This window comes from Cynocephalus volans, chromosome 8 (genome assembly GCF_027409185.1).
Source record: "Cynocephalus volans isolate mCynVol1 chromosome 8, mCynVol1.pri, whole genome shotgun sequence".
NCBI classification, from domain to species: Eukaryota; Metazoa; Chordata; class Mammalia; order Dermoptera; family Cynocephalidae; genus Cynocephalus; species Cynocephalus volans.
The window spans coordinates 144,960,665-144,986,875 of NC_084467.1; the positions used below are offsets into that span (position 1 = coordinate 144,960,665).

At 34.7% G+C, this 26,211-nt stretch overlaps 1 protein-coding gene across 1 annotated transcript in view; it reads left to right on the forward strand.

Annotated features, from left to right (window-relative positions):
- SWT1 (SWT1 RNA endoribonuclease homolog) overlaps window positions 1–26,211 on the forward strand; it is a 112,314-nt gene that overhangs the window by 39,689 nt on the left and 46,414 nt on the right. The window contains exon 16 of the mRNA XM_063105345.1: window positions 7,323–7,454. Within this exon, the coding sequence (XP_062961415.1) occupies window positions 7,323–7,454 (132 nt within the window). The remainder of the gene's footprint in view (window positions 1–7,322; window positions 7,455–26,211) is intronic.

Genomic DNA, 26,211 nt, shown 5'->3' on the forward strand with positions numbered 1-26,211 from the left:
TATTATTCACTAAACAGTGTTATGTTTGGGTTGTGAGTTTAATGTATTGGATTGTTTTACTGAGGGCCTTTTGTCAAATTGGTACGTTCGAAACAGTGATGCTTAAATAGGGGTGCACATCAGAATTACCTGTAGAGTTTTAAAAATAAGTATTCCTAAACTCAATCTCTAGAAATTCTGATTCAGTAGGACTGAATGAAGCTGAGAGAATGCATAGAAGAAAACTCTTCAGGTGATTCAGATGTGAAACCTTGATAAGAGGCATTGCCTATATATGTCAAATACAAAAGAAAAGTCACCTAGATTGACTAAACAAATCAGCAGGATACAAGGCCTTAATAAAATTGAAAATAATTTTAAAAAGATCAGTCTGGATTAGGAAAAGTTCATGTAAGATTTTTTTGTTTTTTAAATGAAAGAAATACTTTTGTTTCAAAGGAAAAAATACTTCATAAAATACTTTGGTCTTGGTAGAATAAGGACATAGAGACTGTAAGTAGTTCTTTAAATAAGCTGCTGCTAGAGTAGCTTAAAAAATAATTTAAAACCACTGATTGTAAAGTAGTTGGATACTCCCTCCTATACTTTTCCCCAAGCTGATAATCTTTATGTAATTAATTTGCTAAGCCAATGTTTTGTAGTATGATTTTGGTTTAAGGGTCCAGTGTGACTGTTGTTCTGTATTAAGATAATCTATTTGTTCTAGATGTTCACAAGAACAGCGGAGTAATATTAGCATTCTGTTTAAACATTTGTTCTCAGGCCGGCCCGTGGCTAACTCGGGAGAGTGCGGTGCTGCTAACACCACGGCCACGGGTTCGGATCCCTATATAGGGATGGCCCCTTAGCTCACTGGGTGAGTATGGTGCTGACAACACCAACCCAAGGTTTAAGATCCCCTTACCGGTCATCTCTTAAATAAATAAATAAATAAAATAAATAAACATTTGTCCTCAATTGGCTATTACAGTATTTTAAATTTGGGGCTCATTTTTAGTCCTCAGCCATAATTAAAGGTTTTTTCCAACAAATTTATAGCCTATCATTCTACGAAATAACTATACTTGGCATATGAGCTAAAGAAGACAATATTTACAAATTTGTATTTTCATATAAAGCATAGGTATTATTCATTTTTTTCTTCCAGTCTTAATGTATTTTTAAGGTTTTGGCTAATCAGATATTCTGGTTAGCAGAAAGTTACCATATATACCAGGTAGGGATTACTACATTCAAAATAAAATAGATTAAAACCAAATAGATAAAACTCATATCTAAGACATTTCAATTTTTGTTTCCTTTAGAAAACATTTGAGTACTTTATGTACCTTGGAGTTGATGTATAATATACATGCATTTGTGTTGCATACTAGAGAGTTCTGTGTGCTTTCTGGATAATAGACTTTACACAATAGTATTTCAGTAAGTGAAAGATGCTTGTATAGCCTTATCAATAATATTTATTTAAGCTTACTTCATTGCTTCTCAAGCCTGATTATATACCAAAGTCACTGCAGAACTTTTTCAGCGTAATCGTATGAGGGCCTTTTATGCAGAGATGCTCATTTGGAGGTCTGGTAGAACCCATTCACAATTACTCATAAAATTATGACAGCACTTACATATAACTGTAAATGCCATCTACTTGTACCATGGTTTAGTAATCAGTTGTGAACTTATAGCACATCAGGTCGGGTTTTTGGTGTCTTTTCTATTTATAAGGAATTTGGGTAAGTGTTAGATACTATTAACGATTTCAGTGTAAAAAATTTTTTCCTTATATTTTTCATTCCTGCTTCTGAGACATTTTTTTTAAACGTGTATTTTGAGTTTGCAGCGGGAACTATAATTAAACAAACTGCCTTCTTATCTTTTGTTATTACTTTTCTTTGTGACTCAGAATTTTATTAATACTATGAAGGTGAAACCAATAAAAAAAATTATTTTTGACAGTTAATTGGTTGATAATTTTCTAAAATTGACTACTTAATAACCAATTTAATAATTTATTTAATAATCTAGAATTTCATGAGTCTGAAAATAGATTGGAATTCTCATCTATAACTCTGATTTGAAATGTTTATATTCAAAACCATCTCATTATTCTTAATGGCTGACTTTATAATAAAGTGAATGTAACAAAAATTAATATTGATTAAATTGATTTGATCTATTTTTGCATATTCTATTTTGTGTAAACATTATTTGAACAAAAAGATTTTGTTTACTAAGAAAAATGCAAACATGGTTCCTGTGGGACATAAAGAGAGTAACTTTGGGCAGATCATCTAGTCTCTCTGAAACTCAGTTTGTTCATCTAAAATCAGAGAATAGGATTAGATGATCTTTAAGGTCCCTACATATTCTGAAATTTCATGACTTTTGGATTGTGGACAATTTTTATTTATTTTTTATTTTTCTAAAAGATGACTGGTAAGGGGATTTTAACCCTTGGCTTAGTGTTGTCAGCACCACGCTCAGCTGGTGAGCTAACCCGGCCATCCCTATATAGGGATCCGAACCTGTGGCCCTGGTGTTATCAGCACTGCACTCTCCCGAGTGAGCCACGGGCTGGCCCTATGGACAATTTTTAGATATAACATATATGCCTTTAATTTGATTTCAACTCCATTGTGTCTTCTTTCCTAAAGAATGTTTAACTTACCTCTCCCAGATACTAGGTAAGTATTAATATGACATATGGCATTTAAAGTTTACCAAAGTTAGGCACTGGCTGGTTAGCTCAGTTGGTTAGAGCGTGGTGCTGATAATACCAAGATCTAGGGCTCAATCCTTGTAACAGCCAGCCCCCAAAAAACAAACAAAAAATAAAGTTTACCAAAGTTTTATCTAAGGATTTACCAATAGCTGGCTCAGAATGTAAGTGGTTTATTAAATGTTCTCTGTTGCTTTGGCACTAATCAGTTGACCCAAATCCTTACTGAGAAACTAAGTAGTGGTAACTTTTTAAAAATTTCACTTTAAGCTAAATATTTTAATGTTCCATAATATAATACATGCCATTATATGCACCAAAATTTTCTTTTAGTAAGGTAAGAAATATATTTATTGACCAATCCATTTCTACAGATTTACTACGTTTTCCTTATATCTTTTCAGACTTGTGAAAATGTTTTACCTCTTACAGAGGTATCCTTTTCTTTTCAACATGTGATAGCTTCTTGTTTGTTTTTGTTTTGTTGCTCACTATTATTTTGTTATCATATCTTAGGTCTTACAACACACTCACGGCCTGGTATTAATATCTGAGATAGCTTCTACTAGTTTATTGTTTATCAACATAGCAGAAAGTATGTGAACTTGTAACATTAAGACTGCTGTTTTGGAGGAGTTTGAGATGGGGGGGCGGAGAGGAGGGGGAGACTTTCCAGTTTCTCCAGGACTGATATATGGTTATTCAAACTTAGTTCTAAAAAGGTCCTTATGAGAAATTTGAAAATTTCTAACCATTGCTTTTAGAATTCTGTGAGTTTTCTCAATTAAGTTCAGTATTAGGCTTTATTAAGTAATTTCATTGATGTCATCTTTTATGAATTTTTGCTGAAAAACAAGACAATTATGGTGATTTGGGAGTAAAAATTGAAAATAAAACATAGTCTTATTTTTAAAAGATTTAGTTTTGTGGGTAATAACTTGTACAATTATTTTACAACAGATTGCTCTTTTGATCCTTTTTTAAAAAAATCAGTATACTCATATTAAACTACTTCAGAAAAAGTGAAGTCTTTATGTTTGAAAGTCAGTATATAATCAACTTCTTTTAAAAGAACTATATTTTGTTCATCATTAAAAGGAAGGTTGAAGTATACTGTAAGTAGTACAATAAATTCTCATTTCTGGCTTTGCAGATTCAGTTATCAGAACATGCATGGTGTCCATAGAATCTTTGTATATATTTTTCATCCCTTATGTGATTATTTTGCAACTGTGTTTTATGTATTTGCTGTAAATTGTGAAATCCAGGGAAAGCCAGCTTATCAGTTATGAGGATTGCTCCCAGCCAACTTTTAAGTGAATTAGCATGTAGGCGACCCATTATACTTTTTGATATAGCCTAGATAATTTTGAACACACATACATTTAAGTACAGACAAAGATAGGTAACAAGCTTATAGAGAGAGAGGTGTGTGTTTCAAACTTATTGCACGAGAATAGAAATCAAAATCATTTAAATGAGGCTTAAGAAATGCTGAAGCAGATTCTCATAGGTAAAAGCAACCTCAGATATACATTTGAGTCAAATATTCATTCATTCATTCACCTATTTAGCAAACATGTATTGATCATCTGCTGTGTGTCAGGTACAATCTAGTATTAAGAACATATACATATATCAGTGAGAAAAACAGACAAAAATATTTATCTGCATTCTAGTGGTAAGAAGTGGGCAAATAAAATGTAAACAGTGTATCCAAAAAGTCTGGAAACCTAAAGTAAATATTTTTAAACAGTATGTTAGTTATATTTTTAAAAAGATATACTCAATATGTTTTTCTTCAACCTTAAAACACATTTTCAAGTGAAGTTCCTATAAATTTTAGCTATAGTTAATAAATTGCTGAGTGTCTAAAAAAGTCTAGAATCAAGGGGAAATGGTGTGTTTATCGCTTTAAAAAAAAGTTTCAGGTACTTGGTATTATGTCATATGGTCTCAAGTTTTAAGAGGAAAGGAGAGAAAGGAGGAGTAGTAACATTGTTTAGGAAGGAGTGCGAATTACAGTTTTTTTCAAGGAAACCCTCATTTAAAAAATGAAATTTGTGCTGAGTCCTGAAGGAGGTGAGGATGGGAGGCATATAGTTATTACAGGAAGTATAATAAGTTTATATAGTTATTTACAGGAAGAGCATTCCAAATTACAGGAATTACAAGAAATTACAAGAAATTCCTTTCTTCCAGGAAGAGAAATTACAAAGACTGTGAAGGAACATGTCTGGTATGTTCAGTAAACTGCAAGGGAGATAGTGTAGCTGGAGCAAGGTGAACAGGGGGCAGAGTAGAAGGAGATGAGGTGGGAAGAGAGAGTGTGCTGATTGTTTAGGGCCCTGTAGGCCATTGTAAGAATTTAGGGCTTTTACTGTTAGTAAAAGCTACTGCACAGTTTTAAGCAAAGTAATGATAAGATCAGAAAAAATGATCGCTCTGCCATGTTGAGAATAGACTGTGAAATGACAAGGGTGAATCAGGAAGGCCAGTTAGGTGTCTGCTATGATAAAATCCAGATGGAAGATGATGACTTAGACCAGGGTAGTAGTAGTAGAGAAGATAAAAATTGGTCAAATGCTGGGTATATTTTAAAGGTAGAACCAACAGGATTTGATGATGAATCTCAAGAGTCAGGAGCAAAAGTAGTAGTACCTGCAGGAATAGATTATTGTTTCTGCCAGTCCTATGTCTGGTGTAGCTATTGTCATCCTCATCTCTTCATCATTTCTCCTACATTCTACCATTTAGGATAAATCCTGGAGGAGGAGCTTTTAGTGCCCTAATCCTTTTACCTAAACTGTATAATTCTATATAAAAATTGTAATGGAAGTTTTTGGAATAATAGTACCCAGTATGTAGAGTTTCGATTTACTGACGACTTTCCTGGAAGGTGTTGTTTCCTGTTTTTTCTTTTAATCTCTGTCTCTCTTTTTCTCATACACACACAGATATGATTTTCCTGTATTCTCAGAAAAAGATGAAGAAAGAATCTGTGGATTTTTTTTTTTTTTTTTTTTTTTACTTTTATACCTCACAACCGAGTGTAGACCTTGATAAATATTAATAATGTCTATCTCTGGTTGGTAGACTATGGGCATTACATATTCTCTTTTTACATTCCTGTATTTTTCAAATTTTCTATGATGACTAGGCTTTAAATGTATACAATTTTTTTAAAGGTACTTTTTAAAAATAAAATAAGTTTGTTTTTTATTTTTAAAACAATAAATGCACACACACAAAATATCTGGAATAGGCAAATCCACAGAGACAGAAAGCAGATTAGTGGTTGCAGGGGTTTGGTGGAGGAAGAGAAGAATGGGCAGTAACTACTTCATGGGTTTTTAGTTTCCTTTTGGGATGATGAATGTGCTCTGTAATTAGATCGTGGTTATGGTTGCACAGCATTGTGAATGGACTCAGTACTACTGAACTGTACACTTTAAAATGGTCAAAATGGTGAATTTTCTGTTTGCGTATTTCACCACACTTACAAAAAGAGTACGTGGAAAGTACTATAAAGTAGGGGAGAAAATGCCCTTGAGTGCTGCTACCTAAAGGCTATCATAATTAGCACCGTTATTGTTATTATGTACATCCAGCTTTGCTTTTAGTAATAGGTATTAGTTTCCTAGGGCTACCACAACAAATTACTACAAACTGAGTAGCTTAAAACAGCAGAAATTTATTTGCGGACAGTTCTAGAGGCCAAAAATCTGAAATCCAAGTGTCTATAGGGTTGTTTTCTTCTGGAAGTTCTGAAGGAAAATCTGTTCCATGCCTTTCTCCTGTCTTGTAGTGGTTGCCAGCAATTCATGCCTTGCAGACGTGTCACTCCTATTCCTTTGTCTTCATATAGGATAGAGCCTACTCTAATCCATTTTAACTTAACTAATTACATCCTCAAAGACCCTGGCCCAAATAAGGTCATATTCTGAGGTTCTGGGTAAACACGTATTTTGGAGGGACACTATTCAAACCCAGTACAGCATATTTTGATTTTTATATGGTTGCTATTATGTTCTATAAGTAAATTTTCTGCACCTTTATATTTCTATTTCATAAATGGCATAAATATCATTTTAATAGATTGGTCTTTCTTCAAGTAGCTAATTCACTATTTACATGACACTTTCTATATTATTGGACATTTAGGGTATTACTAATTCTTGCCCAATTGTAAATAATTATTAATTTATGTTAGGTTTCTAGAAGTGGAATTTCTAGAGTAAACTTCTAGTTTCAACTGATACTCAATCTAATATCTAATTTTTTCCTTCAGTTTATGTTCGTAAGTACTGACTTGAATGTACATTAATAATAGTATTACTTCTCCATCTCTGTGGTCTCTTAGAATGAAACATTATTCACACAGCTTTTACAACATGACTTAGGTTAGACTTGTATAGTGTCTGACCTAGATACTTTGCATAAATGTTAGTGACTTTCACGGTCAGTATCTTTTATTTCTAATTTAAATAGATCAGCATTATAAGAGATGAATTATAAATATTACTTTATTTTTGACATTGGCAATGGAAGTACTTGAATTACAATGAATATGCATGTGTACCTATGAGTATCTTTTCTATTTTAGCTTGGATGTGTTTCAAAGACTGGGCTCAAATTCAGCTCTGACAACTTCAAAAATAGCATCATTTGAAGAAGCATTTATATATCTTCAAAAATTAATGGCAGCCGTGAAGGATATCCTTGAAGGAATTCAGAGGTAAACACTACATTAATTTAAAAGTTCTCTTTATTTATTACTTTTCTCTTTCTTCTAGACTTATCAGCTTTTTCAGAGTTTTTGGGAAGTCTTCCAGCAAGTTTTATAAACTAATGGCTTTTAGATTCAACTTTTTCTTCCCTGCAAAGAATCTCTATATCTAGTTTGGACCACAAAAATGTTTTCACTTTTTCTCTTTCTAGAAAAAAATATATGGCAGGTTGTAAGATTCATGAAGAATTATTATTTTTTTATTGTGTGACTATGGTTCCTAGAACAGTACCTGGCACATAATGGGCACTTGGTAATTACTTGTGGAATAAATATATGTTAAGGTAATTATCACTACCCTTTTAAAACAAATATATGTTAATATTTTTTGACATTACTGATTTCCTCCGTGTCACAGTACTACAAACTGAAATAAGTTTGAGAAGCAACATAGTCTTATGGGGCTTTGAGACTTACACGTATGTGATTATTTTAAACATTTGTGATGTATTATATAGGAAATATAGTGCCAGATAGCTACAGAATGGACTATAGCAACTTTATAGCATGAAATCACATGCTTTCTTTAGTGGTACTAAAGGAGGGTAATTCGAAACTTTGCAATTTTATTGGTATATACCAAAATTGCTTGACCTGAATTAGATATGCAACTTGCTAGCAGAAAAATGCTGTTTTTTGTAAAAACAAAAACAAAATTAATTGATTTTGCTGTGTCCAAGTTTGATAAACTTGGATTTTCAAAACAGTAGGCATTTTTTTTTTTTTTTTCTTTTGTCTTTAATGGTTTCTGGAAATTTTATCTCAGTGTTAATGTAAAAGGCATTTTTACCTATTTTTGGATCACAGTTGGCCTAAATGATTCTTAGAATAAAAAATTATCAAGACCTTTTGCCACTCCTAAGTTATTAATGAATTAAAAACATGGCAGATTCTAAGGCAAGCTAAATGTTACCTCTAGCTTCAAGTAGTCCCTGTAATTTAAAGCAGTATTGAATAAGAGTGGCTCTATGAGGGAGAAATATTCAGTTTTGATTTCAAGTATAAAACCTGTTGCTTACTCTAGGATGCATAAAAGCCATGCTTGACAATACCTTTTCTACAGAAAGTAAGATATATATGTGTATTCAATCACTCAACAAGTGTTTTTTGCACACCAGCTATGCTTAGCATCATACTAGGCACTGGAGAACCAAAGATAAATAAGATGCAGCCTCCAACTTTGAACAGCTTGTAGAATTAATGCAGTCACATTAAAATAGATAATTGCAATCAAGAGCTATTAGTATTTTAACAGGGATATATGCAGTGGAGAGAGGAAGGGTTTGGCAAAAGATGAGGCTGGATCAAGGTTGGAGGAGAATGTCTCGTTATCCTATAGGCTAGTATTTCATACATTCAGAGCTGTTAATTATGTGCCTTGACAGATGTGTTTCTGGTCCAAAAATCTTTGGAAATATTGTATACTGAGCCACTCTCTTGGGAAATCATTATACGAGGGTACTTCAAAAAGTTCGTGGAAAAATAAAATTAAAAGAGAATACAAATCTTTCCATGAACTTTTTGAAGTACCCTCATTTACCCGTTATCATATTAATGGCTTTATAAACCTTTTTAGTTTTAAGAACTTTACAACATATTGATGCCTGGGTCTCCCACCCCAGAGATTCTGATGTAATTGGATTGGGGTGTGCCTGGCTATCAAGAGTTTAAAAATTTCTTTAGGTGATTCTAGTGTATAGGCAAATTTGAGAACCACTAGCTGATATGCTTATCCAGTAGTTCTCAGAGTATATTCACAAGACCAGCATCACCGCCTTGAACTTATTAAAATGCAGATTCTCAGGCCCTTCCAGACTTACTGAATGAGAAATTCTGGGCATGGAGTCCGGCAGTCTGTCTTCTAGGTCATTCTGTGCACGCTAAAGGCTGAGCATCACTGGCTTAGGTGATTCTCAGCTCTAGTGGCAGATTATAATTACCTGGGAGTTTTAAAAAATAGCAGTGGTTGAGCCCTACCTAAAACTTATTAAATCTGAGTCTCTGAGAGTGGTACCTGTGCGTAGGCATTTCTACAGACTCCCCAAGTGATGTGTCTGAAACCAGGGTTGAGAAGGTACAGCATATACTGCTCACATAAGCTATATTTAAAAGAAGTAATTGGATTTTAAGGCTGATACAATTTTGTTATTCTTTCTTCTTAAGAACACATAACCTGATACCTTCTTCAGAAGAATATATGAGAAGATGTATGCGAAAATACTTTTTAAACATAATTACAAGTATTAGTCTTGTTTTCTCTTTAAAACTGATATGTTAAATTTGAAATGTTTAAAATGTGTATTTTAATTTTAATAAAGCTGTAAACGTGATTGTGGTTAAGTTAAAATTGAAAATATTGGTGGAGGAGTTGTCCATACAGTTATACAAGTGGGAGCAGAATACCTAATTTTGCAGAGTTTGAAAAAGGGTGGCGATATTGCTGATTCCTATACTTTCTGAACATATTCTTTTTGGGTAGGAGAGGAAATTTAATTAGCTTATTTGCTGATGGTTTAGAAATTGCTTATCTCCTCTCATCTTTCCTTCTAAGTGTATGTAGGATTAATTTGAGCATTTTTGTTAATGGTTTTCTTTTCTAAACACTAGAGAACCAGGTGCAGTGTAAATAGGTTTTCTTTCTATGTAGATAAAAATGTTTTAAGATTTTCTTTTCTACGTCTATACAATCTAATCTAAATTTATACTTTAGTAAACTTATGTCTAGATTGGTCAAGTAACTCTTGAGACCATAAAAACATTTCACTTAGTGTGTAAAGATAATAAAGTTTTATTTGGAGCAAAATATTAATTAGAGTTGAATTGCAAATTCTAAAAATAAGGAAAGTTCTGCTACTTGTACATGGATCAAAAACATTCTCATATTAAATGTCTATATGTGTTTTCTGTTTAAACTGGCACCTCTACAAAGTGAACAGGTCATGCTACTCTGAGGCGTACTATAAATGTTTGCAGCTTCAGGTTGAAAGCTAATACTCAAAGCAACAATGAAACTGTTTTAGATATATTTTTGTGAATATGAGGTAGATGATAAGCTGCCTGGTTTAGAAGCTGAGGAGAGAAGACGGGAGGGTAAGGATGGAAAATTGCAACCTGCTTAGATTTTGTAATATGTCTGTTTCACCTTTATTAAATAAGGTTGAAATTATTTTTTAAAAAAAACAACTAAAAAAAGTAACATTTTGAATCCCAAAATATAACTAGATCATGTCCAAGTGTGTTTGGTTTAATATATAAAACTACACATTTCTGTCTCAATTTCATGAACTCTTAGATTTCTGGCTCAAGTAGCTTTAGATTAAGTGTTTGAAGTAATGAATGTCTTCTTAGTTTTATATTTTGAATCATATGCAGGGACGGGAAGAGGGAGAGAAAGGAACTATTCCTTATAAATAACTTGGCACATTTTGAGGGGATGCTTTTATATGAAAGGATATCTCTTAAATTTAGATAACATTTTTTTGCTAGCTGTCATTTTGTTTTGATTATATTGAAATGTAGCAATACGTGAGCACTACTTGGTGCATTTAAACATGATCATATGCTGCCTTGGCATTCATGCCTGATCATAAAATATGATTTTAGAAAATGAAACCTCTGTTCGGATTTAGGAAAGGAGGATGATTAATTTTTATTGAGTTGTTTAATCTTGAAAGCTTTAATAATCTCTTACGTTCCTCTGGCTTTGGTTTGAAATACTTTATAGAGATTTTTTAAAAAACAGTTGTAGTCATGAAGTTTGAGATTTTTTTCTTGTGATTTACATATATTTTCTGTTTTCTTATTAAACTTCTAAAATATTAATTTTTCTGTTAATCTTTTGCCCCACAAACAGACCATATACTGGTATATCTATACATGATTCCTGAAAAAAGTAATCCTGCAATCACAGCAGCTTTTCAGATCCACTAATGATTTAGCTGCTTCAAAGATACTGAGTTTGCATTTGAGAGAACATTTTATCAACTGCCTCTTTGACTTACTATTGTATATTTTGATAGCTAACCTTTTGAGGTTTTCGGAAAGGTTATTTAGAGTAGGTCATCCTTCAGTTGACATAAAGATAACACTCTTTAAGCTGCTTCTTCAGATTAAGCTAGTTGTTGAAATAAAAACTTTTATTAGAGACATGCTAATGTATAGAAAATAAAGACCTTAAACACTTCATCCTTTGAGGTTTAGAAGTGACTGTTTAGTCAGGGTTCTCTAGGGAGACAGAACCAATAGGATATGTTATAAACATATGAGAGGGGATTATTAGGGGGATTAGCTCATGAGATTGTGAAGAGAAGTCCCACGATAGGTCATCTGCAAACCGGATGCTGGTATCATGGCGTAGTTCAAGTCTGAAAGCCTCAGAACCAGGGAAGTTGATGGTGTCCTTGGTATAAGTCCTGGATGCCGGTAGCGTGGCTCAGTCCAAGTCTGAAGGCCACAAAACCAGGGAAGCCAGTGGTGCCATTGGTGTAAGTCCTGGAACCTAAAGCTGAAGAGTCTTGAGCTGTGATGTCCACAAACAGGAGAGAAGAGTATATTATATCCCAGCTCCAGCGGATAGAGAGGTTGATTCACCTTTTTTCTCTTGTTTTTTGCCTCTCTGGGATCCCAGTGTTTTGGATGGTTTCCTCCCATATTGAGGATGGATCTTTCTCATCCTGTCCACTCAGGATCTCATGCTAAACTCTTCTGGAAACACCCTCATGGGCATACCTAAAAAGATAGCTTTACCAAGTTTCTCAGTATTGCTTAATCCTATCAAGTTGACACCTAGAATTAACCTTCACAGTAACTTTTTAGCATCTGAACTCATTACAGTGTGCAAGATGTTCAGCCATTGATAAACATATCTAGAGTGGAGAGGTTTGTGCATGTTTGGGTTTGACCTACTTTCTTTGAGGCTTGGCCTTTCTGCTGTTAGATAATTAGACTTCACTTCTCACCCTTTGGTTAAGGTTCCCACAACTCCTCAGCTGCACCTCTTTATCAGGCTTTCCACACACACCCTGTTCTTTCCATCACTGTGTCAGTTGCTTTGTTGAGTAAGAGAAAATAATACAACCTGTTGTTTAAAAATGAAAGCACTTAGTTGCTTCACTCTCCATGCCACCATCTTGTGCATAACTTTGTTTTCTATAATTTTATAATCAGCTCCCTAAGACTTTGAATGCCTCTAGGGCAGAAACCATCTTACTTTTCTGTATCTAGAATTTTGCACAGGTAATAACACATAGTAGATGGTCAATAAATGTTTATTGAATGAGTGTTTATAGTCGTTCTGATGGAAGGAACTTCTTTTAGGACTAAATGCTGGTAATAGTACTACATTATGACATAGATGAATAGTTAATGTAGTCATTTTAAAAAAAAGAGGTACAGAAGAGGAGTGCAAGCTAAGAAAGCATAAAGAATAAGAAAGGAGGAAGGAGACTGAAAGAAAGAGATTGAGGAGATTAAAAAAAAGGCATTTATATCTAGGGCAGATGATGGAACTCCAGTAATTTGACCAAGTGCTCTTGGGGTTAACCTTGATTGCTTAATCCTAGTCTCTCTATTTTAACCATCTAGATTAGGGTTAATAGAAGGAAAGATGGGATCTAGTAGAAGAGATTTAGACTCAAGGAATAAAGCAATAATTCTTTTTATAAGACATTATAAACATGTATGATGTCTTTTATATGTAAAATATAGTTATTTTATTAGTAAAAGCTTTTTATATTATCTGTATTGCAGTTTGATAAACACTGCTTTAAGTTTATATCAAATTTTATATGGAATATATAACAATTTATATTAAATTAGCCATGTGGCATCCACACATCAATCTGATTGAATTATTGAGCACCAGCTGATATTTTTTTTTTTAACCTGGCTCATTAATGTTACTAAAGATAATAGTCATGACTTAATTTTTATAATAGATTTTATTTTACATATCTGAAGCTCTTGTGTATGCTTCCCAGCATTTGTCATTAAAGAACAGGAGATAAAGACCTTATGTTTATTCTAAATATCAGTGGAGAAATGTCATAGTTATTCTCACCACTCCTAGAGCATTCTAGGTGTTGTTGTTCCTTGTGTTAGTCAGTAAAATCCAGTTTTGGATGACACAGTTAAATGCCTCTTGTCATAAACTTACACTAGAATTAAGCAAGCAAATATAATATGAAGAATCTTTTTTATTTCTTTCTTTTTTTTTGCAGCTGGCCGGTACGGGGAACCAAACCCTTAACCTTGGTGTTACAAGGCTGTGCTCTAGCCAACTGAGCTAACTGGCCAGCCCCCAAATTACGTCTTGAAGATAACAAATACCTTAATTTGTTTATGGAGTTATTTTTGTTTACAACTAATATTCTTTTATTTAACTTTGCCTTTTGTTTTGTAGTTGGTTAGTTCTACTTAATAATTTATTGATTAGATATTTAATTAAAATTCCCTCCTAATGAGCCTTATTTCAAGAAATGCTAAAACCACCAAACACTACATTTGTCAGTGAAGTAGATGGAATAAATAAGTGACTAAATAAATCAGTGAAGTTAAACACCAGTAAAATGAATGAAACTGGGGGAAGTCAATTAAACATTCTGATTAAGGGCTACCATAATTTTAACTTAAATAGCAAGTATATAGTAAGTACATGGGATAAAGGCAGATGATCTGTTCTAATTCTGTTTTACAGAGTAGTTAAACAAAAGGTTTCAAGTTAGAGTGTACCCTATACTCAGGATTAGTTTCCCCCATTTTGAGAAATATCTTCTTGTTCCTCTAAAGAACTTTTAATACTGAAGGCCAGCCAGCTGCCCATAGTGGCAAGTGATGCAATCAGTGTCCTCAAGGGTGTTTTCTGGTAATATGAAAAGGTTGAGTCCAGCTCAGGACAGTGTTTTCCACATAGAAGGCACTTAATAAATATTTATTATATATGAGAAACCCGTAGAATTATCTAACATTTTGATGTGCCAATCCCTGTTAACAAGGTATAATAAAACTTTCAGAATCAACATATCCTTACCCTTGACAATAATGTGACTGAAGTTATAAGCTTATATACATTTTCTTTCTTTTTTTTTTTCCAAAAGATGACCGATAAGGGGATCTTAACCCTTGACTTGGTGTTGTCAGCACCACGCTCTCTGAAGTGAGCTAACTGGCCATCCCTATATAGGGATCCAAACCCACAACCTTGGTGTTATCAGCACCACACTCTCCCAAGTGAGCCACGGGCCAGCCCTATAAGCTTACATTTTCCAATTAATCTTTCTTTTTGCTAACATTAAGCTATTTTACTAATGTTTTTAATTTATGTAATTATCATTTTTGACAGCACAGAGCTATATATTTTCCCCAACTTAATTATTGAGCTAAGACAAATAAGTAAAATAATCAAGATTATATTTTTTATTGTTAAAGATAGTGATTTATACAGATTTTATGTAAACCTTTTTGATATTAAAAACCTTTTTGTACACTATTGGAGTGTAAGGTAGTATAAAGAGTGTATTAGTCAGCTTTCTCCAAAGGGACTTACATCCATCTACCACAGTGCCAGTATCCTAGAGAAAGTGAAATGCTTTCTATTTGATGAAGGTTAATTGGATAAACAATATAATCTGTAAACCAACTAAATAGACATACATAAACTGTAATCTCTTTAAGTAAACATTGAAAGCCAATAAATAAGACCACACCACTCCCTAAAGTGAAACTCCCAGTCTATCCTCTGGATACTTCACTATATGTGAAGTGGTCGGTTTGACATATGGACTAAAGGCAAAAGTTCAGAGCGGATGAAACAAAGGGGAAGATACAATGGTAGGAAGGTGAAGGCAGAGCAGTTTGAAATATGAGAGGTTAATAGTGGGGTGTATAACTGGACAAGTGGGCTGTGACTGTTGTTAAGCTTTCTCTAGACTTATTTCTACACTCTTTCATTTTATACATTGAAAGTTGTTTAATTTCTCACTGAGATTCATACTATGCATTATGAAGATTAAACTACCTCAGTTGTATGGGAAATCTTACTTTACTGAAACTTGATATATGGAAATTTTCAGTTTGGGTTCTGCAGAAGTGTCTTGGGGTTCTCAGGGTGGTATAGGGGAAGACATAAAGAGGGCTAGGTACACTGGAATCCAGACCTCCACCCTGCATCAATGAATATGGCCTTACTTTTGCATGTTTTAGAAACATATGATAATTCTGGATAGGCTTTCATTAAGGTTAAAGCAGGTTCTACTACTAAATAAAAATAGAATATTTCAGTCATGGAAATAAATTTTATATGATAACTTCCAGAAGTTTAATTTTTTTTTCTCTAGAAAGTTGACTGTTTCTTTATTTGCTACTACAATATCAGTTGCTGACAGTGCCTTAGGTCTTCTTTTCCTTTAACTAAATCAGTAGTTATTTCAATCTCTCTCTCTCTCTCTCTTTTTTTTATGTTTTATGATGATTTTATTTAAACAATTAGAAGAAATTGATTGCTATCCATAATGAAAATAAATCAGGAAATTTGCTTACCATCTCATATTTGAAAATACATAAAAATTCTGTGCAAACACACAAAGGAGGAATTTACCATTTTCATTAGGAAAAAATTCTGTAAGGATTAATGACTGTTTTAGTCTGTTTTGTGTTGCTGTAACAGAATACCTGAGACTGGGTAATTTATAAAGAACAGAGGTTTATTTGGCTTACAATTCTGGGACAGCTGCATCTGGCACAGGCCTCAGGCTGCCTCTACTCATGGCGGAAAGTGGAAGGCAGCCAGTGGGTACAAGCAGATCACATGGCAAGAGGAAGCAAGAGAGAGAGAGAGAGATCGGAGGTGCCAGGGTCCTTTAAACAATCAGCTCTCGCGGGAACTAACAGAGCGAGAACTCACACACTACTCTTCCTCCCCCAGGGAGAGCATTAATCCATTCATGAGGGATCTGCCCCCATGATTCAATCAGTTTCCAGCACTGCCACATTGGAGATCAAATTTCCACATGAGTTTTGGAGGGGACAGCACATCCAAACTCCATCAATGACTGAGAAAGGGAAGCACAGTAATGACTGAGACACACTGAAGTCTCTTGGGTGATGTTTTTAAAATTACATGTTTTTCATTTGAAGATTTCATTTTTCTCTCATTCACTTATTTTTATTTATTTATTTTCATGGTTAATTCATTTATTCAAATTTTAAGACAATGTGTTTGTGCCTAATACTGTATTAGATGCTTTTTATAAAAATTTTATTTTTGGCCATAAAACAAGTCTTAATACGTTTTGAAAGACTAAGATCATAGAAAATATGTTCTCTGATTACAATAACAGAAGGAAATTTAGAAAATTCACAGATGTGTGGATATTGAACAATACTCTCCTAAATAAACAATGGGTAAAAAGAAAAATCACAGGGAAATTAGAAAGTACTTCGAGATAAAAATCAAAGTGCAACATATCAAAATTTAAAAGATGCAGAGCTCATGCAGTGCTTAGAGGAAAATTTATACTTGTAAACACTTATGAATAAGAAAAATCTACTATCAGTTATGTAAACTTCTACCTTAAGAAAACAGAAAAAGAAGAACAAACTAAACCAAAAACAAATATAAGTAGGAAATAACAAAGATACAGAAGAAACATATGAAGTAGGGAATTAAAAAACAGTAGAGAGAAGCAACAAGGCAAAACCAAGAGTTGATTCTTTAAAATTTGCAAACCATTATCTAGATTGATCAAGAAAAAAAGAGAGAAGACCAAAATTATTAAAATCAGAAATAAAGCAGGGGCATTATTACATTGTCATTATAGTTTTTTGTGGTGTAAAATTTAATTTCTTTATCTTCCTCGTGTGCAGTTTTGTTCTACCAGTGGATTTTGTTCTTTCTTGTGTATTCATGGTAGCGATTATTGTTTTTTGGATTCCAGGTGCAGGACTTCCTTGAGGATTTTTTGTAGGGCTGGTCTTGTGGTGGTGAACTCCCACAGTTTTTGTTTGTCTGGAAAATATACTTTTTCCCCTCATTTCTGAAGGATAGCCTTGCTGGGTATAGTATTCTTGGCTGGCAGTTTTTTTCTTTTAGTATTTTCAATATATCATCCCATTTTCTTCTGGCCTGTAGAGTTTCTGTTGAGAAGTCTGCTTAGGGGTTCCCTTAAAGGTGACTTGACACTTTTCTCTTGCTTCTTTTAAGATTCTTTCTTTGTCTTTGACCTTTGCCAGTTTGACTGTAATGTGTCTTGGAGGGGATCTTTCTGGGTTGAATCTGTTTGGGGATCTTTGAGCCTCCTAGATCTGAAGGTCTGTGTCTATCCCTATACCTGGGAAGTTTTCCATTATTATTTCATTGAATAGGTTTTCCAAGCCTTTTCCTTTCTACACCCTTTCTGGAACACCCGTGATTTGAATGTTTGTGTGCTTAAAAGGTTGTGTGCTAGCTCGCTTAGATTTTCTTCATTTTTAAAAGTTCCTTTTCCTTCTTTTTGTCCACTTGGGTTATTTCTAAAAGACTGTCTTCAAGATCAGAAATTCTTTCTTCTGCTTGTTTTAGCCTGCTGCTTAAGTTATTGGTTGTGTTTTTTATTTTGTTGAGTGAATCTTTTACTTCCGTGAATTCTGCTACATACTTTTTTAAGGTATTAATCTCTTATAAATTTCCTCCTTCATCTCCTGGATTTTTTTTCTCATTTCATTGTGTTGTCCAAGTCTAACTGAGTCTTCTCATATTTCACTGAGTTTCCTTAAGATTGTTGCTCTGAATTCTTTTTCAGTCATTTCAAGGGTTTCCTGCTCTATGGGGTCTGTATTCTTCTGGTGTCACATTTTCTTGGGTTTTCTTATTTCTGGTATCTCTACATTGATGTCTGGTCATCTCATAGAGCAGTTGCTTCTTCTGTTACTCTGGAGTGGGCTTTGAGGAAAGAGATGTCCTTCTTTTTCTGATCTCTGCTGGTGTCACTTCTTGTATCAGTGCAGTTGAGTGTATGGTGGGCCAACTGCATGATGGCTGTGGCTACTTCTGTGGTGTTGAGCTGCTTTTGTGGCAGCCGTGACTGTGGTGGTGGCTGTGGTGGCCAGCCACGTGGAAGTGGTGTTTTCGGCATGCTCCTTGCCTGCTTTTGGGTCTTAGCTCCTGCCTAGTCTCTTTTGCAACAATTTAAATGCAGTACTGTATTTTGAAACTCTCTGTATTCTAGTGCCTGGTTAGGGTTCCCTCTGCCCTGTGGGAGCATAGTATATGATTACTATGATTATTTTTAAAAAGTTAACAGTTCCATCAGGTTGTGTGGAAACAGTTGTGAACTATTAAGAGAAGTGGATGTGATCCTGTAAAATATTGCAGGTATAGAAGTAGAGGGACTCTTTCCAATATGTTCCATTTAATTAAGCTGTAATTATTTTTCTTTTCTACATATTTGAGCTTAGGGCCTAATATACAAGCAACTATGTCCTCAAACAACAATAACAACAACAGAAAACCCAACTTATTTTCAATACTACTAATCACTAACTAATTTTTTCATAACTACATGGATTTTCAGAAAAGTTGCAGGTGTATGATTTTATTATAACTTGGGCCAGTATATTTTTCATACAACACATTTTCAACTTTACATTGAATGTCATTTTATTTTTATTTTAATTTTTTTAGTGGCTGGCCAGTAGGGGGATCTGAACCTTTCACCTTGGTGTTATTGCACTGTACTCCGACCAAGTGAGATAACTGGCCAGCCCTGAAAGTCATTTTAAATAGAATTCCATGTTCACAATTCAACCTAGATACTTCTGTGATAATGACTGGTGTGGGGAGGGACCATTGTTTGTACACCTATTCTTTATGGATTTCTACACTCCACCTCTGGTCTCTATTTTTCCTGGGTTCTGGGGTAATGGGTTTCTGCTACCAGTATCTTATGTGTCTACCATCAATGGAGATACTGATCTCTCTTCTCTCTCCAAACTAAGATATGGAAAATTTCTCTTACTTCAACTAGATACGGTATAACTTTTATAGAAGGATTCTTCACTTAAAAGCTAATGAATATATGACTAAGCAAAAATAAGATGCAGTTCAACAATCCCATCTTCTGAACTAATCAACTAATCCACCGCTGGCCAACCCGAACAGCCCTAGCCTCTTTGGTGGGCGAGTGAATTGTCTGGATTCCTCTTTCTCTCTGGTCCCCGTTCGGAGGAGATGGGGGAAGAGAGCCGTGAAGAGAGGTGAGCACAGACGCCGGCCCCAACCAGCCCATTAAAGGACACTCAGACGCGGTGGGGGTTCTGTCGAGCACTTCTGTTTAATATCACACAAGCACTTGCTTTTAAAGGCGAATGGGGAAGGGAGGTTTTTTACATCCTCCAATCAGCTTAAAGGTTATGAGAGCATGCGTATTGTCTCAATGCCTAGCTATCGCAATCACGCAGTGTTCACGAGCGTGGAAGCACGTATTTGGCCAATAAGGGCTAAGGCAAGGTTCCCGCAGACACTCCCACCCTACTTCCTCCCAGCAGCAGTCTTAGGCTGCCACGTTAATATGCCCTTGTGGGCCCATAATGGTGCCGCTTGTAATGTCACTTAAGGTGGCGTTAGTTTTTAAGACCCGACAAAAAACTAGTTGTAAAAGATATTGCTTACTTTATACTTTATCTAGCTGATGGTTGATTTCCCTTACCTCTACTCTCATATCTGCCATCTATTGCTGCATAGCAAATCACCCCAAACCTTATTGGCTTAAAACAATAGCAATCAGTTATTTATTTTCTCTAATGGTTCTGGTGGTTGACTAGACTCACCTGGGCAGTTCTCACTTGAGATCTCTTGTGTAGTGGCAGTCAGATGGTGTCTGGAGTTCTCTCTAAGGCTGACTGATGCTGACTGTCGGGTCCAATACCAACACATGGCATCTCCGTGTAGCCTGAGTTTCAACACAGGCTGAAGGCTGGTTTCCAAGAGTGTCACAAAATATCAGGTGGAAGCTATATTGTCTTTTATGACATTGCCTCAGAAATCACGTAATGTCATTTCCTATGTAGTAATAGACCTGCCTGGATTGAAAGCCTGACTGGTGATAGGAGGAGGAATGTCAGTGTTACATTGTCAGAAGAACATGGGGGAGGATAGATCTTGCTGTGTGACAATCTTGAAAAATACAATCTGACACGTCTGCGCTCTGTCCATAGCAGTTTACATCCCTCCCACGTGCAAAACATACTCATCCCCTCTTCCCAAGATCTCTAAGTCTTAACCCATTATGGCATTATCTTCAAGTCTGGGATCTCATCATTTAAATCAGGTCTAGGTGTAGTTGAGACCAGGCTCCTTGGGTGTGGCTCCTTAGGCACAGCTCCTTGAGTATCATTCCTCTAGATCTGAACTACTGTGAACTAGAGACAAGTTAGTTCCCTCATCCCCCAACATATAAGGACAACATAGGATAACTGCTATAAACATTCATATCTAAAAAGGGTGGGGGGAACAGGTGGCACACAGGATCCCTAGCAGTTCTAATATCCAGCCACGCACATGTTACCACTCACTTGATTAGGGCTCACTGCCTGGGGATTATTTACCATTCCTCTTGACTCTGCTCTCTGGCCTTTTGGTTTTGGCCTCTGAATTTTTTCCTTAAGAAAAGTATGCTGCAGCAGAGGAGCCTTCTCCATCTGCTTCCTGCCTGTGAAAGGTAGGGAGTCCAAAGTGCTCTTTTCGTTTTACATTAACTTTCTCCCTTTTAGTTCAAGTGGTAGTACTTCTACCAGAACAATCCTCTGAAAATTGTTTTCTGTGAGTCTTTATTGGGGTTCACTCCATTAGATGAAAGCCACAACCACAAATCTCTTTAAGGTAAACCTCTCTCTACCTTGGGCTCCCTATGAACCTGTATAGGCCTTTCCCTTAAGATTTTTAGGTGTACTGTTTGTTTAACAGAATTGTGTGGCACTCTCTTTAGACCCTTAAAGGGCCTTTTATCTGTATGAAAGATTCTAAAAGGCATCTTAGGTGTTTCTGAGGTCTCAACAAAAGGTTTTACAGTAATACTGTTGTCTTCATCTTTAGACCCATGTTTTCCTGTCATGCCTGTTGAAGGTAAATATTAAATTTTACTTAAACTGCTAACCTAAGGTATACTGTTTTTGGAACATTTCTCCTAGATGTATCACCAGATGTAGTGTACCACTACCATCATGACCTCTTCATGTACTGTTCTTTTGTGAGCTCATCTATTCCCAGCCCCTTTATGCATGTTGCTTTCCATCTTACCCTTTTCCTTGGTTCAGTTATGAATTTTCAGCTCATACTTTAAATGTCTGAAACTAAACTCATCATTTAAAACTAAGCTGTGCCACCTGACACCTTTCTATTTTTTCCTCTATTTTTTAAAGGTACAAGAATTCTATGTGCACTAGATTAAATTTGTTCATTGTGTGTTATTCATACTATTATATGCTTGCTGATTTTTGTCTGTTTGATCAGTTCTGTGATTTATGTTAAAATTTTCAACTGTAATTATGGGTTTTCAGTTTGTTGTAATGCTGTCAGTTTTTGCTTTATGAATTTTGAAGTTATATCTTCCTAGTGAATTGGTCCTCTTTACTACTAATTATACTTTTTGCCATTAATACTACTAGGCCAACTTTTTTTTGTTGTTATTGCTAATACAGATGTTCCTTGACTTACAATGGGGTTAAGTCCCAATAAACCCATCGGAAAGTCAAAATTGTTAAGTTGAACTGTTGTAACTCAGAGACCATACATATTTTTTCTTTGCATTATCTTCAACCATTCAGGGTCATTATTTCTTTAAATAGCTACATTTTGTTTTTCATATATTATGATTGTTGGTATATTTGGAAGTATTTCTACCGTATTATCTTTTAAAAAAAATTGAAACATAATTGATCATATATATTTATGGGGTACAGAATTGACTATCAGTATTTGTGTACAATATGTGATATCAAATTAGGGTATCTTCTCTATTTATCATACTTTTTTTGGTTCTTTTGCCTTTTCCTCGATTGCCCAAGATATAGTGTTGTTAGTTTTTCTAGTTTACCTTTTTATTCCTCTACTAGTTTTGAAGTTGTATACTTTATTTCTGTTTTGTTGCTGTTACCCTTAAACTAATAATGCATACTTGGTTTATAAAGTCTAAAGTATCAGTATTATTCAGATCCCGAATAAAACAAGGATCCTAGAACACTTTAAATTCTGATCTCCCTACTTCCATTTTCTTTGCCCTTATTTTCTAATATTAGTTCCACACTGTTTTAAATCACTACCCCAAATTGTTTGTTATATAAAATGGTTTTTGTTGTTTTTAGCTTTATCATGTTTATTAGTTTTTTGAAATTTTCCATTGCCTCCTTCATCCTATTCTTTCTTTTGGGATTTGTTTGCCTATATAACAAAGCAAATTTTTAGTTGTCCTTTCAGCAAGATCTGTTAATGGTAAATGCTCTCATTCTGACTAAAAGTGTTTTTATTTTGCTTTCATTCTTGATTGCTAATCTAGGTTGACTATTATTTTCCCTAAGCACTTTGAAAATATGTAGCAATTTTATCTTCTGTTATCTTGGAAATGGTAAGTCTGCTGTCAGCATATTGTTAAATTTTATTTTTGGCAATTTTATCACAATATGACTTCATATGGTTTTGTTTATCTGTCCTGAGATGTGGTGTGCTTTTTCAGTCTGAAGACTTGTGTCTTCAGTTCCGATAATTCTCAGTCATCATCTCTCTAAGTATTGCCTCTCCCGCTCTCCTCGATTCTCTTATTTTAGAATTCCTATTCCTGGCTCTCTTCATTCTATCAGCTATATCTTGTGACTGTTCTTTTAGTTTTTCCATCTCTTTTATTTCTTGGTATTTTATTCTGAATAATTTCCTCAGATTTATTTTCTGATTCATCAACTCTCTCCGCAATTTAAGAAAGTATTTTATTTGGTCACTTAAAAGTATGTAATACCTTCAAATTGCTTAAAAATAATTCAAAAGATATAAAAGTATATATACATTGAAAGTTTTTCTTTCCACCCCTTTTACCTCAACCTTTTGTTCTCTTCCACAAAGAAACCAATATTACTCTGTTCCATGTGCAGCCTTTCTCTTGTTTACACTGCCTGTTTTAAAGAGAGACCAGACCGTAAGGTCTTTAAAGTGTATAAGTACTTACTACTGCTTTTGTTTTGTTATTATTCTTATTTTATCTTTTAATTCTGGAGGTGTACTCTCTTTGGAAACCATGCTCCCTATGGACTGACTATGTTATATGATCATTCTCCCAGTTATCCTTGTCCAGTATTGCAACATTACTTTAGATTATTATCTGCTCCGTAACTAATCCTGTTGATCCCTTCACTACTTTCCATGTTACCCTCCTTTTTTTCTACCACTGTCAGAACTTCTAGTTCTGAAATTACTCCTTAATACCTAGACTGTTGTAATTATCTTCTAATTGATCTTGCCTTCAGATTCCTTGGACAGTCTTTTAGATTACTCTCTTAAATCATATTTTAATTGTCTCGCTTATTTCTTTGTCCAAAAACATTCTTTTTTTCTCTTTGCCCCCTGGTTCAAATACGGCCTTTCCAATTTGGCAGTCAGTGCTTCCTACTGCCTGATCCTAATGTAAGTTTTTGGTCTTACATTTCCCTATGTGTACTTACTATTTAAGCTAAATTAATTTACTGTATTCTTGGTTTTCAAGGCAGATCCTATGCTATCTACTGGTGAACCTTGGTGCAGTCTCTTCTCAGAGCCTGGAATGACCTCTCAACCTCCATGCATTTTTCAAAATCTTATTCATTTGTCCAGTCCCGGTTCAGAGGCCCTCTCTCTATTCTCTCTATTAAACTTCCAGTTAGCCCAGGCAGAAGTATTCCTGCTTCTCTGAATGCCTACTACAGTTTATTTGTATTGAATATTTAAGGTTCTTAGCACATATTGATTGCCTCCTGTTATAATTATTTGCAAACATTTTATCTCTGCTCCAAAATTATGAACTCCATGAGGGCAAGATCAATATCTTATATCGTTGCTATCTCCAAGGTATCTTATATGTTGCTTTGAACTCAATACTGTGTTAATAATAGTAGTAACTTTAGTAGTAACTTTAGGGCTGGCCCGTGGCTCACTTGGGAGAGTGTGGTGCTGATAACACCAAGGACACGGGTTCGGATCCCTATGTATGGATGGCCTGTTGGCTCACGTGGGAGAGCGTGGTGCTGACAGCACCAAGTCAAGGGTTAAGATCCCCTTACCAGTTAAAAAAAAAAAAAGTAGTAATTTAATAATATTGAGTAACATTTAATAAGTGCTTGGTATGTTCCAGGCACTGTGCTGAGTTTTTTACCTATATGATCTTATTTGATTCATACAGTAACCTTTACAGAGGTGCTATTACATCCATTTTACATGTGAGAAAGTAGGATTAGAGAGATATCATTGCCCAAGGTCATATGGTTTATACTTAGCAGAATAATTATTGAAACTCTGATCTGATTCTAGAAAGCCCACCTTTAAATACACTAAACTATCTCATTTAACAAATGCCTTCAAAGTTAATTATATTCAATAGGTTTTTTTAAGTTTGTTCTATAGAACTTTAGAAAATTTCTAAATTTAATTTAAAAGAATATTATATAGTTGACAAAAAAGCAGAAAAATTGCTTTGGAAGGACCCATCTTTTTTATTTGTTTTTCTAAATTTGTCTTTTTCTAACTGAGGCTTACAGAGATAAAGTAACTTACCTGATATCATTCAGCTGGAAAGTGATAAAATTGTTCCTCCTTCTCCCCCTCACCACCCTTAGAAAGTGATAAAATTCTGATTTGGACTCTGGCAGATTGACTCCAGAGTGACTGTGAGAGAGAGAGAGAGAGAGAGAGAGAAAGACAAACTCTCCTCTCCTTTTAAAGCCCTCAGAACCATGCCCCTGACCACCATTTTTAATCCACTCACTACTACACGGTCCTATGATCCAATCACCTCTTCAAGGCTTCACGTTTCAATTACCATAATAGGATTTCCCACTGTCAACAATAGGATTTCCCACCATCAGCAGTCACAGTGGAGACCAAATATCTAATACATAAAACCTGGGGGACACAGTTCAAGCTTCAGTGAATTTTGGGGGGACATAAGTCAATCCACTACATAACAAAAAACAGTTTTCTAAGATCTGACTTTTTTTCTTGGCGAATGTTTCTTCATTGTGGATTTGATAAATTTTCACCCAGTTTATCAGTAATACAATTTAAATTCATCATCACCAAAATCCTGGTTGATAGTATCATCCAGGCATTTCGCTGTATTAAAGTAAGAAGGCTTTTTATGTTCGTCTCCTAATATGTAAAATGGAATTATATATAACAGTTCCTTTATTAAATTGCAGAGATTAAAGGAGATTGCATTTGTTCAGTCCCTGGCACTTTGTAGATGCTAAATAAATGATTATTATCCTCAATAATGATCTAATAACAGTTCATAATATTTAAACCTTGACTCAGTTCTTAGCTATGAAGAATGTAAAAATGAGGTTTTTGTTTTTTGTTTTTTATTTTAACATTGTGCATATTTGTGGGGTACAGTGTGTTGGTTCAATATATCTGTGCCCTGCACAATGATTCACTTAAAGTCGATAGCATAGTTTTGTATCCGTTAGTCCACCACTTTTCTTCCTCCCACCCCCCTCT